At 46.1% G+C, this 23773-nt stretch overlaps 1 protein-coding gene across 1 annotated transcript; it reads left to right on the forward strand.

Moving 5' to 3' along the window:
- Positions 1 to 2518: 2518 nt before the first annotated feature.
- Positions 2519 to 13540, forward strand: LOC120407083 (C-X-C motif chemokine 13-like). The gene is made up of 4 exons (XM_039542424.1): positions 2519 to 2662; positions 5578 to 5713; positions 9298 to 9381; positions 10603 to 13540. Exons 1-4 carry the CDS (start codon positions 2545 to 2547, stop codon positions 10634 to 10636), a joined length of 372 nt encoding a protein of 123 aa, XP_039398358.1. The 5' UTR covers positions 2519 to 2544; the 3' UTR covers positions 10637 to 13540.
- The last annotated feature ends 10233 nt before the right edge of the window (positions 13541 to 23773 follow it).

Consider the following 23773-nt stretch of genomic DNA (forward strand, 5'->3'; position numbering starts at 1 on the left):
CGGGGAGTCTCATAGCAACCAAGGACCCCAATTCTATTCCCATTTAATTTAATACAAGCTTTGCCACTGAACTCAAAAGGGAGCAGAGTTGGACAGTGCTGCTGCCAGGATCACATGTGGGTAGCTCACAGAGCACCTTACCCCAGCCCATTTGTTCCATAAAAATTAATACAAAACAGCACTGCCTGGAAAATCTGAAGCAGCTTCACATAAGATTAAATAATAAAATTCAGTAAAAGAGGGGCTATTGCGCTGGTTGTATGGTTTATATTTAATGCAATGAATCACTCTCCATTTTTAGCTGCCGCTTCATTTTCAATATGCCAATAAATTTTGCACTGATAGCGCAGAACTGAATCATAAAAATGTTCATGGAGGAAAGCTGGAGATGTAACAGCCGTGTAGGACACAACTGGGACTTTTACAACCGGAGAAGTTGTGGGAGGTAGTTTGAGATAAGCACGTTAGCTAGACACTCCTGCCAAAAACAGGCCAATAGTCAGTAGAAAAACCACTTGCCTCAGAAGTAATAGTTTCCACTGAGAAACCACACAAGCAAGAAATGATAGAGAAATATTGAGTATAAAATAAGGTATTGAATTTGAGTTTACACAATAAGTCGGGCTTCCTGCTGAGCCACGGCCTGGCTTGCTACTGATCATCTGCCCTTGTTCAGGGTTTGCTGATTAAAATGGAGTCTATTTTCAAAAAAGAGAAAGGGATGGGTCAAAGGAAGCCACAGCTTTCTGAGATTTATTCAGAATTAAGCTCTGATGAAATCCAGAACATACAGACACATGCTAAGTGAGTAAGTACAATAACAGACGTACAGACTTCACACCTAACAATTGCCAAAGCCCTGGTAACCGCTGCTGAGTAGTCGTAGCCCCATTTTACAGCTTGGGCTGCCTGCTGGAAGGATAGTCGAAGGATTATTTCTGAATCTGTCCATCAGAATTTTAAGCAGCAAAGCCTCTTTTTCCAGATCCAATCTCTGTGGCTGGCTCTTGCATCTGTAGCTATGTTGCAAGCTGCAGGCCGGCCCTCCTCAGTCTCCCCTGTAACCCACTAGTGAGTGCTTCTCATGCCTTCTTCCTCCACAGCTTGTCAACGGGCTCCAGCGCTGACCCCTCTTGTTCCGCTTCGGTGGAGTACAATGGTGGAAGCACGGCACCGAGACGGAACTTCCCCGGTACAGGACTTTTCTGCATCTGTAGGAGGCCAGCAGATGGCATAGAGAAAGGGAATTAGAGTGCAACGGGAACGCACAGTGTTACCTTCTATCATATATCTGCGCAGCCACCACGTGCCCAGACATAAGACACAGAACTTCTGTGGTTCAACTACTCTTAACACCTTTCTACATGTGAACAGTCCCAGGGCTGAGGCCTAATTCTCTTCTGTCTTATCTGGTTCACTGCACCATGCTAGCTCCCTCACAGTCAGGGGCGGCTCTAGGCATTTTGCGGCACCAAGCAGGGCAGGCAGCCTGCCTTCTGCGGCTTGCCTGTGGGAGGTCCCCGGTCCCGTGGATTCAGCGGCAGCCTGCGGGAGGTCCCCAGTCCCGCAGATTCGGCGGCACGCCTGCAGGAGTTCTGCCGAAGCCGTGGACCAGCGGACTCTCTGCAGGCAAGCCGCCGAAGGCAACCTGCCTGCCGCCCTCGCGGTGACTGGCAGAGCGCCCCCCCTAGCTTGCCGCCCCAGGCACGCGCTTGGCGCGCTGGTGCCTGGAGCCGGCCCTGCTCACAGTAAAAATTACACCTAATTCCTGTGACAAAGTCAGGCCCGGCAGCTGCAGGAGGGTCTGGGAAAACAGGTAAGTTAGCCCTAGAATGCCAAAGGACCTTTTCCCAACAAGCCGGGAAGGGGTTACTTCAGGTCAATTAGAGACACCCGAGGCCAATTAAGGGCTACCTGACACCTATTAAAACCTCTCTCCTGGTGAGGAGTGGGGACAAACTGCTGGAGGCTGGCGGCGGCAGAGAGAGAGGCTTCTCCAGTGTGAGAGACTGCACTCCTCCCCATAGGGGAGATGCCCAAACCCAGGGCCTGTTTAGGGGAAGGACTGACACCCCGGGGCCAGCGACAGGACAACATACACCTGCCCCAGTGAGGGGGCCAGGGAAAGGGGTTCCCTTTGTCTGGCAGAGGAGCCCTCCTCAGGCCTGCCCTGAGGCCTACCAGGAAGGCTCTGAGAAACAAGCCCCAAAGAGGGAAGACAGTCGTGCTCCGGAGTGGGGCTGATTTACCCCAGGCCCTGTCCATGCCAGAGGAGGGAGCGCTAGGTCCAGCAAGGCAGAAGGGGTGCCACGCTAGATTCCCCAATTGCAAATTTGCATAGGCACTTGTGGTACTAACCCCTAACACCCCCCCACCCCCCACACACACACACATTTGGCTCTTAAGAGGAAGGAATGAGAAGTCCAGGCAAGACACTAAAAAAAAAAAAAAAAAACATGAGAAGAAATTGTTTCCGTATATTACAGGACTCTGAATAGAAAATTCCATTGTGAAGGCTAATCTCCGGCAAGTTCCCCTTTTTGGATGGAAATAAAAAGAGGAGTCATTCAAGCTGCGTTCAGTCTAACGGAGGCCAAGATGAAGAACCTGGCTGTAGTCCTGGCAATAGCCCTGATTGTAACTGATCTCACTACGCTGACTGGTGAGTAACTTTTCCTACTAGAACTTCACTCTCTTGCAATAATTGGCTTTTAAAAGGATGTAATTTTCACGGTGAACCTGTCAATAAGCCCTATAAGCTATGACTCTCCTTTTGGCTTGGGCGCTATTCCTACCGCTCGATTAGTAAGGCCCTGATTCTGAAAGCTGAACTGCGCAGGCAGATTCTCATACCCCTGGCCAGATCCAGAGAGCGCCATGCCGCGGGCAGCTCCATTTCGGTGCGTGGGGGTATGCAAGACTGGAGCCTATACTTGTATCTCTTTTTACATTACATTGTGTTATAATGGAATATACAAACCAGTAAATAAATAGGACTATTTATAGTACTTTCTAGTCCAAACCCATGTACAGTACTCCTTATTTTGCTTTTCTCCTTATAACATCCAAAATAAGACATCTTTGAAAATATTAATGCAACACTGCAAATGAGACAGCGCATGCTGTATTTTTTAATTAACCAGTTTTAAATGTTAGTTACAATGAAACTATATTTTGACATAAACGATGTAACTGGGGAAAAGGCCTGAGATTTCTCATGTGGGGAGTAAATTAATATTTCTCTCTCATGCCTCCTACAGTAATTTTCCCTCTCTACAGATCTAGGCAGGGAGAGATTATTGGTTCATTTTGGTTCACCAGTAGTGCCACACCTTTCTTACCCTCTTAACTGGGCAAAATGAGATTATGTATGTTCCACCCGGCCCCTTTAAAATTCCACAATTCTATTTCTGATCAAATTTGTCTGAACCATTTTTTGTTAGTGACTTTGAATAAGAAACTTAATATGACAATTTATTAATTACGTGCAGCAGTCTGGGAGTCAGCTGCCAACTCAAATCATTTTACTGGTGAAACAGATGTCAAAGCATTCAGTTTTACTATCTACAGTATAGCATCACCACAGAAACTGGGGTCCTCGATGTTTGGTTTTCTTACCTGGAACTCTAAACTAAGTGTTAGGGTTTGATACTTGCTACTACTGAAGCCAATTGGAATTTTGCCATGGAGTCCTATGCGAGCAGGATTGGGCCTGTAATGATATTGGAAAAATTAACCTACTGCATGTTAAGCAGGGGTACCTAATTAGTCAAAGAAAATATCAAGGCATCAGTAATATTGACCTTGATCCTGCAGAAACTTACACATGGCTATCTTTATGCACTGCGAGTAGACGACTTCATTGAAGTCAATGGCACTGCTAACAGTATTTTAAGTTAAGCATGTGCATGTACCTTTGCGGGACTGGCACTGTCAACAATACTTTAAATCCCCAAATGCTGACTCCCCCCACCCCTTCTCCTTTCTTGCAGTTGTCTTTTACACTCTGTCACTTCACTGCAATAACATTGCAAAAGGAATTATTACTGTAACAATTATTCTTTTATTATACTTTTTAAAGTACCAGTCACTTATTTTGTACATAATGGTGGAACTAATGGACTGTGTAAAACATTGAGTAAATTTTCAGAAGTGCCTATATTCAAAAGTGACTTAAGTGCTTGAGAGACTAGTTCCCGTTGAGTTTCGTCTCCTAATTGCCTCCTTCGTTAAAAATGAGCCTTAGCTTCTGAAATAAAAACCCTTATTACTGAAACTAAAATAAATATTTAAAGTAATATTACATGGACGGTTATTATGTCTTAGTTAAACTTAACACAATTTAACTCAAACATGGAAAAGTCTATTATAGCAAAACCAATGATTTTTTGGCTGAACCAAAAGGCAAACATTTTCATTATATATAAAAAAAAATCCAACTCACTAGAACAGAAGGAAAAAGTTAGAGCTTGTTTATTTTGGGGAGAGCAAGAAAGAAGCAGCTTAAGCACTTGGAAGACTAATTTCCACTTAAATAGGTCTGGTCTATACTTAAAATTTAGATTACAGGGGTATGAAAAACTCACACTCCTGAATGCCATAGTTATGGCAATCTTACGCCCAATGAGATGGGGCTAGGGCAATGGAAATGTTTCTGTTGACCTTTCTACTGCCATTCACAGAGATGACGCTGACAGAAAACCCCTTCTGTTGACATAGGAAGCTTCTACGCTATAATTGTATATCTCCAATTATTACCTTATTACCTTTATTACAGCACAACACTGCATAATGGCGCACTGCAGCTGCAGTGTAGACATGCCTTTAGGCTCCACATTTCAGTGTCTATCTCCAATTTTAACCTTCTTCCAAACTAGTTACCTCTAATGCAGGGGTAGGCAACCTATGGCACATGTGCTGAAGGCGGCACATGAGCTGATTTTCAGTGGCACTCACTGCCTGGGTCCTGGCCACTGGTCAGGGGGGCTCTGCATTTTAATTTAATTTTAAATGAAGTTTCTTAAACACAGCCCTGTAATGGGCATAGAATAAATGTATTATTCCATGGGCATAGAATAAATGTATTATTAATTACTTGTCTTATGTTAAAGTCTAGAAGTCAGGGCCCCAATGTGCTAGGCACTGTACAAGCAAAGAGCTAGATTTTGAACTCTTCAGGACAGGGACTAAGTTTAAGACTGTAGACAACAGACAAATACAAACAAACCACGGCGGCATAAGGAAATGATCCTATTGAGCATGATAAACGGTGCTCATAGCATAAGAATTGTCTAACCATTGTCAAGTGTTCCGTGGGTATCACGAAAGAGAGAGGGTGTTTGAAGGAGGACAACAAAATACCCTTAACTCCCATCCTGCTTTCCCTCACACGGCTATGGCTCATAGTAAAAAAGACAGTGATGTAAATTCAACCGTTATTTTCATTAGTATTTATTCGTTTTGAGGCTAGGTTATTTTTGATGTGCTCTCCGTAGTAGCTTAGAATGGGTTTGGGCCTTGGCAATTTTTGGCTAACAGAGACAAATAGATGGTTTTGTTCAACGCTTCCTGTTGCAGGTCTACCTATGGAAAGCCTTCTAACCAACCAGAGATGCAGATGCCGCAAGCAAACCTCAGATGTCATCAGTGCTTGGAAGATTAGTTTTATTGAGGTGATTCCTCAGGGGATTCAGTGTAGAAGGAAGGAGATTATGTAAGTGGGAACTCCAATGACCCTCAATTTATTCTATTTCTTTTGTCATTCATTCACTGAGTAGTTTGTGTGATCAGTTTTCTATCCAGGGGTTGGTTATACATGTCTTGCCTCAGCTCTTGAGATCCTGCCAGACCTCTTGTAGATTAACTGTAACAGATTCCACTGAACCGAGACCTCCATGCAAGAAGAGGCAAGAATTGCTCCTAGCCAGGATGTGACATGCCTCTATTCACTTTAATGGGGCGTGACCACTGAATCCTCACTGGCCTAGTCTAAAGTAAGGGAAGGTGCATTTTAAAATGTGTTAGGTCTTGTTTCTGTGACATCTGCCATCTTGGCCAACATACCAGATACTGAACTGGGCAGCTCCAGAGCTAAACACACGGGTCTCTATAGCATGAGTTAAAAATGCCAGATTATGTAGCTAGGGGCCATAATGAACTTGCACTGAGCACTGGGTTACATCTACACACACAAGTTGCACTGGTTTCACTAAAATAGTATAAGCCTGATTTAGCTGAGCCCCGTGCAAGACCGTGTGTATATTTACAAGACACACTTATAATTGATTTAAAACTGGTTATACCAGTACGACCTACCTGTAAATTGACTGCGGTAAGTGAAACTGACAAGAGCCATGTTTACATCAAGTTAACACCTTATCCACAGAGGGGTTTGCATCAGTTTAAAATCACACTAGGGTTGCCACCTTTGAAATGCAAAAAACCCAGCACCTAGCCACCCCACCCCAAACCACAAGGCAACTCCACAACCACTCTCCCCTCCCCCCAAACCTATACTCACTCTTGTGTGACTCACATCCTCTCTCACACACATGCTCTGTGCACTTGCGTGTTGGTGGGCAGCCAGCTGTTGTGTTTCGGCAGTTTTGATCTGTTATCTCAAAGTGCGGAAGTGGGAATGCTGCACAATCTTTAGCTGGCCACAGAAACTTTCCTCATTCGATATCCCACTGCACTGTGATGATTACGCAGATCTTTAGACCCATGTAAAAAAAAAAAAAAACCCAGCAGATTTATTTATTTTCCAGACCAGGCCTCAGTGTGTAAGGGCAGGCTTTAGCTGCCAAGTTTCAAAGAAGTGCCATTTCAAAACATTTTAACAGTGAGAGCAGCTCTTAAAAAAGAGAGGAGAGCCCAGAGTTGAAGATGACCAGCTAACCACAGATGATTTTTCCTAGTCTAGACAAGGTCGGTGTCTCAGGGCTTGCCCAGTTATATCTGAGTTTAATCCAGAACAAGAGTAGCTTTCTCCAATTTAGTTTGAACTCCTTCCAAAGTGACAAACTAATCCAGAAAAAGTTATACAGTAAAACTTTTAATGTTTTAAATTTCCAGTGTAGACAAGCCCTGGCGCAAACCCCTCTGTGGACACTGTGTTCACTTGATGTAAACATGGCTCTTGTCAGTTTAATTTAGGCCGTATCTGCACTCAGGAATAGCCCAGTCTGAGCACGCACCTGCACCTGTGTTCACCCCTAAGTGTTTGTGGTCCCAATGGAGCTCAACTTAATTAGTTGCCAGTTAATTCAAGTTAGCTCACACCTTTGTAAATGCTAATTTAGACCAGCCAGTTGGCTTTTAGCTCATGCTGTAGAGGCTCATGCACTAAGCTCCAGAGATCCCCAGTTCAATCCTGCTACATCACAACTGTGTGTGTCCTGGAACAAACATTTGCAAAGAGTATCTAAACTGGCATTTACAGAGGAGTTGGCTTAATTGGTTCATTGCCAATTGTTACTTGAGTTACAACACAGCCATAAACTCCTCTCTGTACCTACCCTAAGTGTAAACAAAGATATTCAGAGATTTGCACCAATTTTGCTAGTCAGGATTTAACCTTACTTAAAATAAGGTAAACCCTGCTTAGCTGAAAGCCCCTTGTACGTGTTTGTCTACATTCAGGGCTTGGCTACACTTGCGAGTTAAGGTGCATTAAAGCAGCCCCGGGCACCCTAGCTCACTCCCTGTCCACACTGGCAAGGCACGTAGAGCACTCTGAGTCCACGGCTAGAGCACTCCTGGTACTCCACCTCGGCGAGAAGATTAACACTTGGTGCGCCTTGGCTGAAACGCCCAGGCCCCAGTGTGAACGAGGTGTTGCATTACTGCGCTCTGATCAGCCTCCAGAAACATCCCATAATCCCCTTAAGTCAAGTGGCCACTCTTGTCATTGTTTTGGAATCGCTGCAGGAATGCAGATATGCCCTTTGAAAGCTCCGTTTCTGACAGCCAGCTGCTTATCTGCTCCGGGACAAAGCAACCATTACTGTGGAATGCTGTGTGTGAGAGAGGCGGGGGGAGCGGGGAGTCTGTTGCTATCTGAACTTACAAAGAAGCGTGCTGACACACTCTCAGCACCCCAAAACCCCACTGTCTCCCTCCCCATACACACAACACACTCCCTGTCACACTCCGCCCCATTTGAAAAGCACGTTGCAGCCACTTGCATGCTGGGATAGCTACCACAATGCACTGCTCTCTGTGGCCATTGCAAGAACTGCTAATGTGGCCATGCCATTGCGCTGGCAGCTGTCAGTGGGGACAGACTGCAGCGCTTTCCCTACTCAGCTGTACGAAGGCGGGTTTAACTCACAGTGCTCTACATCTGCAAGTGTAGCCATGCTCTCAGGCTATATCTTCACTGCAGAGTGAGCTGGGTCAGCCATGCCCAGGTGTAAGCAACCACAGTGCAAAGTCACACCAAAATGTACTATGTCCTCATTGGTCCTGTGCTCCCCCATGCGTCACACAGACCATGGTTCTTGTGCTGCAGTAAGAACTATGTTGCTTGAGCTGCTCTAGGACTCTTTCCCAATGAATTGTGGGAGAACTTGTCTGTCCTTCTGAGCACCCAGGGATAATTGTGAGAAGGCATTAAGGACTATCAGCACTTGAGAGGTTTAGCCTGCACCTTGGCTGCAAAGTGGGTGTGTTACTGGCCTGAGTGAAAGCAACACCTGAGATTTAACCCACACCTGCAGCCGGACCAGCTAGCCTGGGTTTAGAGCACCACCAACAAACCTGGGTCAGAGCTTTGTGTGTGGACAGCAGGAGGGTGGGGGCAGAACCCATGTAAGAACCCAAGTTAACTCTGAGTGAAGACATGCCCTTAGGGGTCAGCACCGGTGCACTACACTGAATGCTGAAATTGCCAGTTCCACACAACCAAGCCCAGCTCCCACCTGAACACTGCAGGATTACTCTTCTGCAGTGGTGGATTAGCCACTAGGCTAATGGGACCTGTGCCCAGGGGCCCCAGACAATTGGGTGGTCCTGGAAAAATGTGTGCCCCCGCACCCTGACCTGCTCCGCTGGAGTTCCTATGCTGGGGAGTGGAGGAAGCCCCCATGCCCTGACCCCGCTCCCCAGCAGGAGTGCCAAGCGGGGTGGGGGATGAGGGGCTGCAGGCTAAAAGGGTGGGGAGGGGCCCCCCACTTGATCTGGCCCACGGCCCCACAGAACTGCAATCTGCCTTGGCTCTTCTCGCTAGGTGATCCCCTGGAAGATTTCCCAAGGGTTGATATTATGAGAAGCTAAAATGACCCCATTATGTTTCAGACTTACCCTGAAGAATAAACAGAGAGCCTGCGTGCATCCCAATGCACCGTGGATCCAGCTATTGCTTCGGAAGCTGACGCAGAGGTACTGTATATGCGTTAGTTAATCGCCACCTGTCGGTGGGCACCTCAGGGGTGAAAGTAACTTAAAGGACTTACCTGTACGCTGGAGTCCTGAGGGAGGCGGGGCCTCAACCGGAAGAGGCGGGGCCTTTCAAGATTTAAAGGCCCTGGCTGTGGCTGTAGCCTTTAAATCACCCCGGAGCTACGAGCTGAAGAGGTGGCTGGGAGCCCCAGGGTGAATTAAAGGGCCCAGGGCTCCAGCAGCCACAGAGCTCCAGGCTCTTTAAATCACCGCTGCGGGGAGCACCGGGCCCTTTAAATCACCCCGGGGCAGCAGGGCTTGGGCTAGGGCTGGGGTAGCGATGGCAGGGCTCGGGCGGCACTTTAAAGGGCCTGGGGCTCCCCGCAGGGGCCGGAGCTCCAGGACCTTTAAATCTCTGCCTGAGCCTGGCTGCCGGAGCTCTGGCAGTGATTTAAAAGGCCTGGTGCTCCCCACAGCAGCTGGAGCCCTAGGCCCTTTAAATCACCGCCAGAGAAGCTGGTCCAGTCCGGCACAGCATACCGGACCATACTGGCTTACTTTCACCTCTGGGGCATCTTGAGAAAGAGATGCAAGAATACACAGCAAAATAGTTGTGTTTTTCTGGCTCACCAGTTCAAACTGAAAAACAGCCAGGGGTCTAAAGAAGACAGAGAGGAGTCTAATCATATGCAAGTCTCTTTTGCTGCCACTCGACAGTCAGAAGAATCTAGCAATGTGTTATATTCTGCCACTTCAAATTCCCTCCCCCTACAGAGACCAGCCCCTAATGCTATTGTGAACCATTAAACAGCTGCTACATTCTACACTTGAGGGAGCAGTATTTCAGTGGGGGATTTACGGTGTGTAAAGCACTTTGAGGGTGGGGGGTGGTGGATGAGAAATGTCATTATGCAAATGCTAGTCATCGACCAACAGAAAAGCTTGGAAATGATGGTGCAAGATGTTTCTTTCCCTAACGTCTATGCTTCAGAAACAGTCGCCTGGATAATTAATTTAAATTCCCCATATCACAACTAGCGTTCAAACATCACAAGCACCACAGTGATAGGAACAGAGCATGAACATCCCCCAGTTCAGACACACTATAAATTGCCATTTGTAGTTTGCAGTAACTGACTCCTGGTTTTGGATAATTTTAAGTAACTACAAATATTTACTACCTTATTTTAAAAAAAACCACTTTTTTCTCTCTCAACACAGTACCAGCGTCAATGCAGTGCAATTCTTTGACTGATTTTTCCCAGCAAAGGAAACCGACCAGACGCAGGCTGACTAATGGACTGAAATTCCTTTCCTGGAAAACAACAATTCACCAATTTCCTAACTACTATTACTTCTTTGTCATACTATTTTTTTACTCTGCTAAGCATGTTTAAGGGCTGCAGTTTGAAAATCGATAGTTACTTGTGGTTGCCCTCATCAACTTCAGGGGAAAGAGTATGGAGTTGTGCCTATTTTGATTGGAACAGTAAGCATGAACTCTGCCTTGTGAATGCTTAATATTTCTATTGAGACAAATACTGTGACGAGCTTAGCTCCAAATATGTTGTGGAGAGGATTCAAGTGGACCCTCCCTATTCCTGCATAAGTTAACTATGAAATAATCAGTAAGTGTACTACTGTACCCTGTATCACAGGGTAAAACTCATCTTCTTCAGCTGTCAGTAAATGTGCATCGCTCCCCTCCTGCTAGCTCTCACCCTGGTACTTGGCACCTCCTTTCAAGCGCTCTATAACTCTGTCCCCCGACCCTCAACTCCACCAGTGCTTCCACCCAATGTCTTGAACAACTGCCTCCGTGTCGTCTTCCACGTGGCCCCCTAGGCATGGTATGACCTCTGAAAGTCCATCTGCAAGGCTGTAAGGATAAGACCTTTGTCTGTAGCCATATTGCAATGTGTAAGGATAAGACCTTTGTCTGTAGCCATATTGCAAGGTGTAAGGATAAGACCTTTGTCTGTAGCCATATTGCAAGGTGTAAGGCCTTCATCTGCAGTCAGGTTAAAAGAACAGCAGCCATTAGCTGAGAAGCAGGAAGTCGCATCCTCACAGTCCATCTATTCCATTAAAACAATGTAATATCGGGCTGTTAAGAAGGAGACCCTGTCCTAATGGCACCCACTATCACCAGATAAAGAAACAGATCTTAAGATGGTTAAAGAAAACGTAGTTCGACAGCCGTATCAATAGCGGTGGTTGTGAAGTCCTCATTTCTTTATTGTTTTGTCATTATGGTCCCCGCTTCCCTACTGTTTGTCTGTGATCTCTGGCCAGTTCTTTAATTGTTTGTCTGTCACAGCATTAATTTTGCTAGGTGTAAATTAATTAAGGTGGTGGGGTATGACTGGTTAGAGAATTTCGCTAGGATTGGTTAGTAAAACTTTAGTTAAATAATTGGTTAAGATCTAGCTCAGCAGGGCTCAAGTTTCACTATATAAACTGGGTCCAAAACAAAGTTCTTTGGGAACAAACTCCAGGACCCAGTGCCAAGAACAGAGCTGCCAAACCTCACCACTCTGCCAATGACGCCGTGCAGAAACTGGGCCTGATCCGGACTGGCAAGCACTGTACGTGTAGTGTGTGCAGTCTGGTTTTGGTGCTTGTTCATAAAGAGAGGATAAGGATATTACCATGTAAGGCTATTTCACTGGTAAAAGGTCCTGCAAACCCACAGAAAATTACAGCCTGAGCCCAAGGAATTGGGTGAGGGCGGGTACTGAATTTGACAGGGTTACGCCTGAGCCCTAGGAACGGGGTAAGGGTGGGTGCCGTAGCGTGTGAGTAACAGAGAATATTGTGCATGTAACAGGCCCAAGCCTCTCTGCTTTTCAGTCCCTCTTACATCACGTCTGCCATGCTGTCTATGGTGAATGTTGTAGATTTGTACAGGAAAAAAAACCCAAACCCTTCCCTCATCTCTGTCAACCTGCCTCTTCTTTCTTAGACTGCATGCTCCGTAGGGCAGGGACCATGTCTTCTTGTAGGTCTAGAAAGAGCCTAATGTATTGACGCCACTACCACAAACAATAGAGTATTGAGAGTCTTATTAAAGCTGTCACCCTGACCCACTTGAGTGTTGGTAAAATTCGAGGTAGACAACCATTTTCACGACAGAGCCCATTTTTCCAGACAAGGATTGACTGTGTAAAACTTCTGCATGTAGCAAACCCCTCTTCCACATCCCTCATGTATGTTTCTGGTCTTTTCTGGCTTACACGTCAATTAGTTACCTAAGTACAGGACACAGCAGGGTAGAAGAGAGAAACCTAGGAGCCACCTCCTCCGATTGATTTTTGATCCTTGTCTGTGGTCCAGGAACTTTAGTTTCACCTGTGGGTTTAGTGGGGCAGGACTATTACCCTAGGCCAAGGATTCTCCCACTTTTCATTTTGGGGACCACCTCATGAGAGAAACTCTTATGGGCCAATGGCCCCTTTTCCTCCACAAGTTGGTTCTGAGAATGTCCTTTGGTGCCCAGCCAGGGAGGACTCCATGAATCACATCTGTGAGGCCCTGTTCTTAAGGAATAAGTATATGGTCGAGTGTTACTCCCTCCCCTGCTCATACATGCCAGATGGCAGCAAGAGGCTTTATTAAAAGGTAACACTCTTAGTGGAGTAACTCTCTGCTTTGCCTCATTGCAAGTTTGATCTCTCATTATTCAATCTCTGATTTACAGCAGGTCCCAACCAAGATCCCCATTGGGCTAAGTGTGGTACAAAACACATAATGAGACACAGTCCCTGTGTGCCCCAAGCACTTTAAAAGACAGAGGCACAGAATGGGGAAGTCACACGGCTGGTCAGTGGTAGCATAGAGAACAGAACCAGATGTCCTGACTCCCAGTCTCAGCAGCCTATCCCCGTTCTCGCTCCTGTGAATATTTATGTTCCATTCACTACTATGCTATCTGAGCCACCTATCTGGATAAGCAGAAACATATTTAGGACTCTGATCTGGATCAGTGCCTTCCGCCTCACAGAAGTCCTTTGTGGTGGTACACACTGCTGTGCGATTCCCACTCTGCTGTTACCAGATACAAAACTAGACTGGCTTCTCTTTTCCCGGGGTTGCCATTTCTGTTCTGACTGCACTTTAATTGTACTGTACAGTATACAATAAAATCATTTATGCACTTGGTGGTTTCAGATTTGAGAACTGGTTCCACTCGCATTTCAAATGAAAACTTTGTTTTCTTCAAACATGCCGGTAAAGTTTCATTAGGTAAAACTGTCTAAGGCAGGGGTCGGCAACCTTTCAGAAGTGCTGTGCCGAATCTTCATTTATTCACTCTAATTTAAGGTTTCGTGGGCCAGCAATACATTTTAACGTTTTAGAAGGTCTCTTTCTATAAGTCTATAATATAGAACTAAACTATTGTTAAGTAAATAAGGCTTTTAAAATGTTGAAGAAGCTGCATTTAAAATTAAATTAAAATGCAGAGCCCCCGAGACCGGTGGCCAGGACCCGGGCAGTGTGAGTGCCACTAAAAATCAGCTCGCCTGCCGCCTTTGGCACCCGTGCCATTGGTTGCCTACCCCTGGTCTAAGGCAACCACCTCATTCCAATGCAATTATTACTCCATAAGATGTACTTATAAATAAAAGCTCCCTATTTTATGAAAACAGCTGGGTACATGTTCCTGCAAAATGCATATTCCTTCTTCCCATTCAGAGAGAGTTTGTATTAAATCCTTTATCCATTACCCTGCACAGCTGTATGCCGTAGATAAACCTTACCTAGTCCTACAGTTTTCTGAGGTCTAATCAAGCAGCTCTACCTTTAATTAAGTCCTCTTTTCAAATGTTTTTTCCATTCATAACTCAAAAGTGCTTACCTGCTTTTAAACATTCAGTCTTTACTGAGAACAACCATTAGGCTTCTATGTTAATTATTTCTCTTTTGTCCCCTTAAAGAGGACCACACCACAGGTTATTCTGTGGTTTTAAAGGAAATAGGTACAGAACTTGGCCAAGATTTAAAAAAAATATTTTGGATCTGTAACCTGAGACGCTTTTAAAGGGTCTGATTTTCAAGAAGTGCTGCGCTCTGTGAGGAAAATCAGAGCCTTTTAATGTCTCAGTCTGAGCACCTAAAATCACCCATTACTTTTGAAAACCTTGACCAAGAGCTGGACTTGCTGCTCTCCCAAGCCTCTGGCTGTTCAAGCTGTTGTCCCTTGTAGCTGGTGTCTTAGACTTTCCCATCCTTTGGTCTAAGGTGGCGGGAAATGCCACAGTCTCCACTTCCTAGTTACTCCCCCCTCTGATCCCCGCTTTTTACAAGAGCTCATTCAGTAGCCCTGCCACCAGGAAAGTACAATTAGGCAGGCAAATAAAAAAAACTTGAAGAACTAGCAAAAGACTCAAAAATCAACAGCCAAAAAACAATTTAAGTACATCAGAAGCAGGAAGTCTGCGAAACAACCAGTGGGACAACTGAGGTGCACTCAAGGAAGACAAGGCAGTTGTGATTAATTCTTTTCATTGGTCTTCACTGCAGAAGATGTAAGGGACATTCCCACACCTGAGCCATTCTTTTTAAAGTGACAAATCTAAGGAACTGTCCTGGATTGAGGGGTCAGTAGCAGAGGTTTTGGAACAGATTGATAAATTTAACAGTAATAAGACTCCCGAAACAGATGGCATTCACCCAAGAGTTCTGAAGGAACTCAAATGTGAAATTGCAGAACTACTAACTGGGGTATGTAATGTCAAAGTCAGACTCAGGACTCACAATTTGTTAGACCACTCTGTTTATTAGCACAGCGCTCTGCTAACAACACCCAAATAATGTGAGCACCAGGCAAGGCCCACACTACCTTATTTTATACAGATAAAAAGGGTGCAAACTTGGCAAGATAACAAAGGGAACAGAACTGACAAGTTTACCTGAGGCTAGACATACATAGTTAATTTCCTTACTAACTTTTACCAATCTCTGGTTAATGTTTCACCATTAGCTTATGTGGACGCATTGTTTATGCCTTAATGTTTCTTTTCCTGACACCTGTATTTGAACATTCCTCATTTCTGCTTAAAAGGTACATCCGGCATTTCTTTAATCCTTTCTGTTTTTACAATATAATTCATTCTACTTTCACAGTAACCTATCGCTTAAATCAGCCTCTATCAGGAGGATAGCTAATGTGACTCCAGTTTTTAACAAGTGTTCCAGAGGGGATCCCCGCAATTACAGGCCGGTGAGCATAACTTCAGTAGCAGGCAAATTGGTTGAAACTATAGTAAAGAACAGAATTATCAAACCTATAGATGAACACAGTATGTTAGGGAAGAGTCAACACAGCTTTTGTAAAGGGAAATCATGCCTCAATCTATTAGAATTCTCTGAGGGAAGGTCAAAAACCATTTGGAGAAGGGTGATCCAGGGGGATCTAGTGTTCTTGGGCTTTCAGAAAGCCTTTGACAAGGGTCTTCACCAGTGCTCTTAAGTAAACTAAGCAGTCATGGATAACAGGGAAGGTCCTCTCACGGATCAGAAACTGGTTAAATGACAGGAAACAGAAGGTAGGAATTAAGTGGTCAGTTTTCAGAATGGAGAGACAAACCACAGTGTGCCCAGGGATCTGTACTGGGACCAGTGCTGTTCAATATATTCATAAATGATCTGGAAAAAGGGGTAAACAGTGAACTGGCAAAGTTTGAAGATGAAACGAAATCGCTCAAGATTGCAGTCAGCTTTGAACTTTAAGTTACAAGGCTCACTAAACTGGCTGATGGGGAAACAAAATGGCAGATGAAAATCAATGTTGATAAATGCGAAGTGATGCATATTGGAAAACATAATCCCAACTACACACAGAAAATGATGGGGTCTAAATTAGCTGTTATCACCCAAACATCTTGGAGTCATCATGGATAGTTCTCTGAAAATATCTGCTCTGGGTACAGCAGCAGTCAAAAATGCTAACAGAATGCCAGGAACCATTAAGAAAGGGGCAAATAAGAAGACAGAAAATATAATGCCACCATACAATAATCTATGTTACACCCACAACTTGAATACCGCATGCAGTTCTGGTCGCCCCATTTCAAAAAAGATGCTGAATACAGAATAGACTCCAAGCAGAGAGCAGCACTGTGCCTGTTCATGGGCCCACTCAATCCCAAAGGCAGTGGCAGGAGCACCAGCGTGCCAATTTCTCACAGCCTACCTGGTTTAGACTCAATGGCCCAGGTTTTGCAGTGCAGACTCTGTGTGCCACGCCACCAGCGCAAAGCAGCCCTCACGCGAGCAGAGGGGGATCCTGTTGTGTCACTCTTGTCCTCCTTGCAGCTGGCGCAGGGAGCTTGACCTGGGGGAAAAAGGACTGATCCCCTATGGGCATATCAACTCCTTGGGACTATTGGAAGCTGGCACAAGTTAGAACAGCCTTGAAGTTGCTCTAGCTTGCGTGGAGGAGCATCCTGGATCAGGGAAGTGCAACAAGGGAGTGTTTAAGGTCACCTTTGCTCATCCTCTCCTGGCTCCTTAGCTGCAGCCGAGCATTTGCATCAGTGAATTTACCGTGAAAAACAAACCAGATACTTATAAGGCTTAGATGGAAAGTAGAAGCAGCTATAAACGTTTTATACATCTCTCCCTTTAGCATGCTGACTGGCGGGGTTTTAGCTCATCTGTGTGACAAGAGGAAAGAGGAGTTGACAAAGCTGATCTTGGTTCTGGGATGACTTTTCACTCACCTGTCAATTTCCTATTTTAAAGCACAGCTGCAGTGACCTTAACAGATGGATCCCTCTATCCAGTGGCAGCCCTGGAACAACTGCAGCGAGACATTGAGGGGAAGCCACTCTGTAGAAAAATCTCCAAAAGAAACATTAAGTCCAAAACCAGGTAGACACAGAGTCAGATTCCCTACTCAAATGTAAGTAAAGAGCAGGAGCTAACACGGGGAGGGGAAGGGAAAGAGGTTGGACAAAGGAAAAGGTAAGAAGATGTTGTGGTCAGATGGGAAGTCAGGACACACATGGAGGTGTTTGAAATCATGACTGATTATCTGTTGGCTTGCAGGGTGTTCTCTGCTGGAGGCTATGCCCTGTACCTTGTTCTTTATAATTCACAACTGACACTTCCACTCAGACCTTCTGCAGGGGGCTAAGGGAACAATTTTAAAGCACCGGGGTGGGCCGCAGGGCTCCTAGGTATGCACATGGGGTGATACTGGTGGTGGTGAAGGCAGCCGGGCAGGCATGTGGAAGCCCTGGCTGTGCCAGAAGAGCGTGCCCAGCAGTGCAGCCAGCAGCAGCTCACTGGGTACCAGCCAGCGCAGGTGCAGCACCGCCCCAATGTCAGGCGTGCGCGCACCAGCCGCCGCACATGGTCCAGCACCGCGCCCGTGTGGCGATGCCAGGCCGGGCCAGCAGCAGCGCGAGGCTTCCCCTGCACAAATCAAACCTCAGCCGTCCCTTTTTGTAGGTGGCCTATTGACAGTTGTGCCCTGGGGCCTGGAATTGCTGTCGGTGGGCCTGCTTCCATTGTCCCAGAACTATTTTCACAAAGGAAGTATTTTAAAATAAACCGGGATTATGCTGCACAATGAACTGTGAACTCTTCCATCTTTAGAGCTAAGCACCAGCTGTCTCACATAACTTCCACAGTCAGTCTATTAACCTTGCTGCAGGCTAGCTCTGGAATTCCTTTAACCCTCAATAGCATCCTTCGCAGAGCTAGCTGGCAGACGCAACCCGTGAGGATCAGTCATTCCCCTCTCTGACATGCTGGGTATTTAGCCTGCTGCAGGAAGCACCTGTTATCTGTGCACTTTCTGGATGTTTCTCCCTTCTGCCCAAAATGTGCTAACCAATTCTAAGTACTATTATAAGCATCAACTGAGGAGCACTTTATAACTCATATAACACTTCATAACTCCCAAGCCTGACGCAAAAGATGATACACGGAAATTCAATTTATTTCTATCCTCACCAATCTAAGTTTAGTCTAGTTTTATGTTCTCATTCTTCACACAGAATTTGTGGCCCATGGTATGTTGAAACAATTAATCCTCACACCCATCGGATGCAGGTACAGCAAGTATTCCCCCTTTTACAGCTGGGAGGCGCTAATACTCCCCCGAATTTTTCTTATTAAACTTACCAAGTTTGTTCTAAGACATGAGTTGTGCTCTAATTAATATGCAACCAACGAACGATCAACAGGGCCAGGATATCACCCATACCTATTGGGATATTGGAGCACATGAAATGAAAACAAAGCCCACGTACAAGAAAATTTGCTTTGCCTTTATCTAGGAGACACTACACATTGGGATCCCAGGAGCAACTGAACAAAGAGGGAAGGCAGCACTAGCTTGAGGACTAACAAAGCTCCCTCCAGTGCTGTCTGCATTGGGACAATTGGATAAAGCACCCTTCACGCTGCTGTTTTATCTGCTGTGGTTTAAAATTCCAAATAAGAGGCAGTGAGAGATTGAATGAGCCCCAAAAGGCCCTTACCATTTCAATCCTACTGATAAACAATCATGAGAAATACAGGTCTGTTGAGATCGTTCTTTCGAGAACAACTTTCTACAGGGCTTTTCTAAAGCTTTATCTGGATACATACGGGGGAAGAACAGAGAGAAATATATACTGACCAAATACCACCATGCCCACATTCACTTAATATAAAGGCATGGAGCTCACTGGTTCTACAAACATACTAAGTATCAGAAAAGCAATCTCACCTAGGAGGTAGTGTGGCACTTGAGTTCCTAGCTCACTTAGGTTAAAATTTTCAAGTCCAAGATCCATTTTTAGAAGTGATTTAGAAAGCTTTCACGTAAGTCACAGATACATTTTCCTATACACAATGGACTCTTAATCTTAGACATTTATTATGGGTAAAGTTTTCCAAAAATGACTTATTACCAAAAGTCTCACTGAAAGTCATCTTCCTCCTCCTTCTTCTGACCCCTGTCAGAATCTGAAAGCTGACCCTCCTCAAAGAGGAGTATTGGGATTTATGCTGCTGGTGGGAAACACTTTGCATCTCTTAAGATGAAGGGGATCTGGGGGCTCTTTTCCTTCACCCCCGTGTTCTGCTCTTTGTCAACCAGGGCCTTGCTCTTCTCTTTTCATCCATTTCAGAGCAGTATGATAGGAAGGAAGGGGACAGGTCCAGAGCCTGTTTGTATTTTTTTGCTGAGGCAACTAGAGAGAGGTCTGAACATCTGGTCCGTCTGCCCAGCTCATGGCAGCGAGCTTCTCCTCCACAGACTCAGACTAGCAGGGCTCATCACACCAGTGGTCTAAAAATAGCTGTGCAGAGAGCCCAGACACTTCAGAGCCCCAGCTCCAGCCTGAGCTGCAACTTCAAAGCGCTGCCTACGCAGCTATTTTCAGAGCGCTAGCGTGAGCCCTGCTCGCCTGAGTCTGTCAGGCCGGGCTGGGAGGCTTGCTGCTGCCGGCTCTGTACACGTGCCTTGAGAAAGGCCTTTTTCCTAAGATGCCCTTGATCCTCCTCCTCCTCCGAGGGAAATTTCAGACAGAGTCCACCAGAGGAGAGAAGGCCCTCATGGTTACCACTTACAAGCAGCTTTCTTGCCCTGAGAAAGGAGCAGCTCATACTGGAGCTTTGCAATGGACTGAGTCCAGACGGGAGCTTCTCAGAGACGCGTGCTTTGTTCATGGGGGATTTTGGATGTGGTCTGGACATAGGCTGACCCCACCTGGGGGCACCAGCCTCCAACCCTGGAGGTTTAAAAAGGAGTTCTTGGCCCGCTTGCTGTGCTGGGCTGACATTGCTGGTAGGGAGTAGCCCTGAGCCAGCAGGGGGGCGGAGGCGGGAGGAAGGAAAGGAGGGGAGGGCAGGGTCAGGGTTACCCCCCCTCCCCCTCCTTGCTCTGTAGCTCCCTGACACCACAATACCTGTCCTAGAGGAGCTGGGCAGCTGCTCCATGGTCAATAACGGTGACTGAGGCAGGAAACTTCTCTGGGCCTGTGATGTTGTCCTCCTTCATACTCTCCTGCTGGGGGGGGGGGGGAGAGGAGAGAGCCATGCCATCAGCGAGAGAGAGCTTTGCTGCTGAAGTGTGTGTGCAGTGTTTGTTGAGCTTTCGCTTGGTGAGGAGAGAGGGCAGGAAACCCCGGCCCAGTCTGAGCACTTGAGAAGGCCCTGGGTCTCCACAGAATAGGTGCAGAGTACGATCTCCATGCAGGCACTCAATCAGCAGGGCAGGTGCAGGAGACAGTGTCTAGCTTTCCCTCTTGTTGTACCCTTCACCACCACGCTGTAATCTGTGTGGGTGAGTAGGGCACATGGAGAGTCCGACTGACCACGGGAAATAGGGAATTCCTTCTGCCAACAGCGGCAGACCCTGGGAATTTGGAGAGTTTAAGCCAATTGAAGTTAGCTTAAAAAAAAAAAAAAAACAAAAAAAAAAAAAAAAACTTTGCTCCGCAGTAGGGAGGAGCTGGGCTGCAACCTGCAGCACAGGAGGCAGATGAAAAAATTCACAGGTTTCTCAGAGGTGGAGCCACTTCTCCACTGATTGACAAGTCTGGTCTGCCTCCACAGCTGCATAGAGAGAGACCTAATGTTGCAGATCTGTGGCCCTCACTATGCATAAAAATACCTCAGTTAACAAACGCCTTTGGAAATGAGGTTTGAGCAGAAATCGCAGTTCCATTTGTCAAGAGAGAGGACATCTCCCTCCCTTTGATACACAGAATGAAGCCACAAAGGTGATTGTGCAGCCCTGAAACCAATACAAACATTTCAATATTTTTGAGTGTGTTTCATAGAGAGGGGAGCCATATTACTGAGACCTATAACGACCAAGGCTTTTGCCAATACATGCTCGCTATTGTTTTACTTCCCCCATCAAAGGAACATTCCTCCCAATCTCCAAGAGAGAAGTTTTCATCATAGCTTTGTCTAATGGGGTCATCATGATGTATTCGACCTGTTGACACCACATCAAAGGGGACGTCCCAATTAATCTTTTCTTGCTCCCCATCCCTTAAGGCCAGCAAAACTTTCCTTCCCTAGGGAGAGTGCAGGATTTGCTGTATTCAGTCCTGGAAAAATGCCAAAGAGGAATATGAGGCAGAACAATCTGACTACTCCAAGTGTAGTAGTAGGATTTTATGTTTGTATTTTATATAATTTAGAATAAAAGGATGAAGAATAATAATGTAGCATGTATTAAACGTAGTAGTGTATGATTTGACCATATCCTGCCAGGCACCCTTTCTGAAAGCAGAAAGGAATGGCCTAATGGGCCATTGGTAGAGCTACATCAGCCAGAATCTGTGTCTGGGCTGGTTTCAAGGCAGAATCAAACCTTTTAGGGTCACCACTTTGTTGCAGGTTTAGCACTTTAAAATAAGTAATAGAAAGCAATGATTGTTTTTCTTTTGCTTTGCAACTTGATGTTCCTGTTCAAAATATTCTGTGTAAATCAATTCTGTTTTGTGTGTGAATGATGAATGTGTGTAGGCCACCACCGAACCAGATGTTCTAGGCAGGAACCGAGGACAGACGCAAGGGCGCCAGAAGGCTGCAACACGCCCCTATTGAAATGTCAGAGAAGGGCAGATTGAGGATTCTAAAGATGAGACAGGCACCTATCAATGGGGACAAGACAGTGGTGATCAAACCAGCCTGGGGTAACTCCCTGAGAGACCTGATGATAGAACAAGATAAAGGATGAGAAGAACAATTTAAAAAAACAAGCACTCGTCAAACAATTGATTACAGCAGGACGGTGCAAAACTCATTGGTGCCAATGAAGGAAAAATCACTATATAAACAGGGTGCCTTACCACGAAACTTTGGGTTCATCCTGCCAAGACTTCCCCGGAGCATCGCGTTGGGACCGACAGAACCCAGCTCCTACCTACCCATGATCAACCTAGCTGGCCACTAGACTGATCCGGACTGGTAACTATAACATCGACTGGCAGGACAGTGTGTGGGGGTCTGAATGAGTGCATATGATAATTGTTGTATTTCCAATAAATGCGGCGTATTGCCTTTTCCCCTGAAAAAGATCCTGTGTGCTTCTTATAAGCATAACACAAGGTCTGATACCACATGAGCCATCCAGTTGAGAAACAAATGCTTGATATCACTGGAAAGTTGGGACTCCAGTCCCGGCAGGTTGTAAGACGTCAGACCTTAAAAGAAAAAAAAAAGTCACCATGTTAAAAGTTGCATAGACATTGGACTTTAAATACACCGCTACCTTGATATAATGCCACCCGATACAACACGAATTTGGATATAATGCGGTAAAGCAGTGCTCAGGGGGGCGGGACTGGGCACTCCGGTGGATCAAAGCAAGTCCAATATAACACGGTAAGATTTTTTGGCTCCCAAGGACAGCGTTATATCGAGGTAGCGGTGTACTACCCTTTGCTCTCCTGGTACTCCTTAGCCACCACATTAATAGCTAATCTCTTGAACAGGCAGGATATCACGAGGTGACTGCTGGGTCAAAAATGAAGCAGGAAAAGCCCAGCAGCAATCAGAATAACGCATTTATAAAAAGTCTGCTATCTAGTTACAGGCCAAGGCCAGAAAGTTCAAGCACTGGACTGGGACTCCAGGCTCCCTGTGACATCTGGGAAAAGTCACTTATTCCCTGCGCCTCGGTTCACTCAGTAGTTTAAATGAGGACCATACTGCCCTCCACAGCTTGCAGTCTAAGCAGAAGAAACAGTCCATCTCCATGTGCACGCGTCACAATGCATGTACGGCTGATCTCAGTATGGACCTCGAGGATCTACTGTAATAGTACAAATAGTCAAAACGCTTGTGCTGGCGGGTGCTACTGCTTCTAGACTCTGTAAACTTCCAAAAGCACTGAACCTATATCAGTGAACTTAAAAAACGTTGCCAATGCTCGCACAGTGGCATCACTGTTGACGACAATAAGCCACTCTTCCCTCTAGCACTGTGAACAGGCGCTACTGAACCAGGGTGGGGGGCTCTAGCTTTTTTGCCGCCCCAAGCACGGCAGGCAGTAGATCCTCGAGGCCCGTACTGAGATCAGTCTTCAGCGGCGCGCCTGTGGGAGGTCCGCCGGTCCTGCGGCTTCAGCATACCCGCCGCCAAATTGCCGACGAATCCGCAGGACCAGCAGGCTGCCGCCCTCACAGCAACCGGCAGGCTGCCCCCCGTGGCTTGCCGCCCCAGGCACGTGCTTGGAGCGCTGGTGCCTGGAGCCGCCGCTTTACAGAACAGTAACAAGAGATACTTCCGACTCCTAGCTTCTGATGTACACATGCTGGACAGAAGCAGTGTACTGGATCGGTACTCTTCCCAGTGGAAAGGGGAGGGACACACTTCACCTTTTTAGCACCAAGAAACAGGATTTCTTGACAGAAGGAAGATGAAGACTTACACT

The sequence above is a fragment of the Mauremys reevesii genome, linkage group 5 (assembly GCF_016161935.1).
Source record: "Mauremys reevesii isolate NIE-2019 linkage group 5, ASM1616193v1, whole genome shotgun sequence".
NCBI classification, from domain to species: Eukaryota; Metazoa; Chordata; order Testudines; family Geoemydidae; genus Mauremys; species Mauremys reevesii.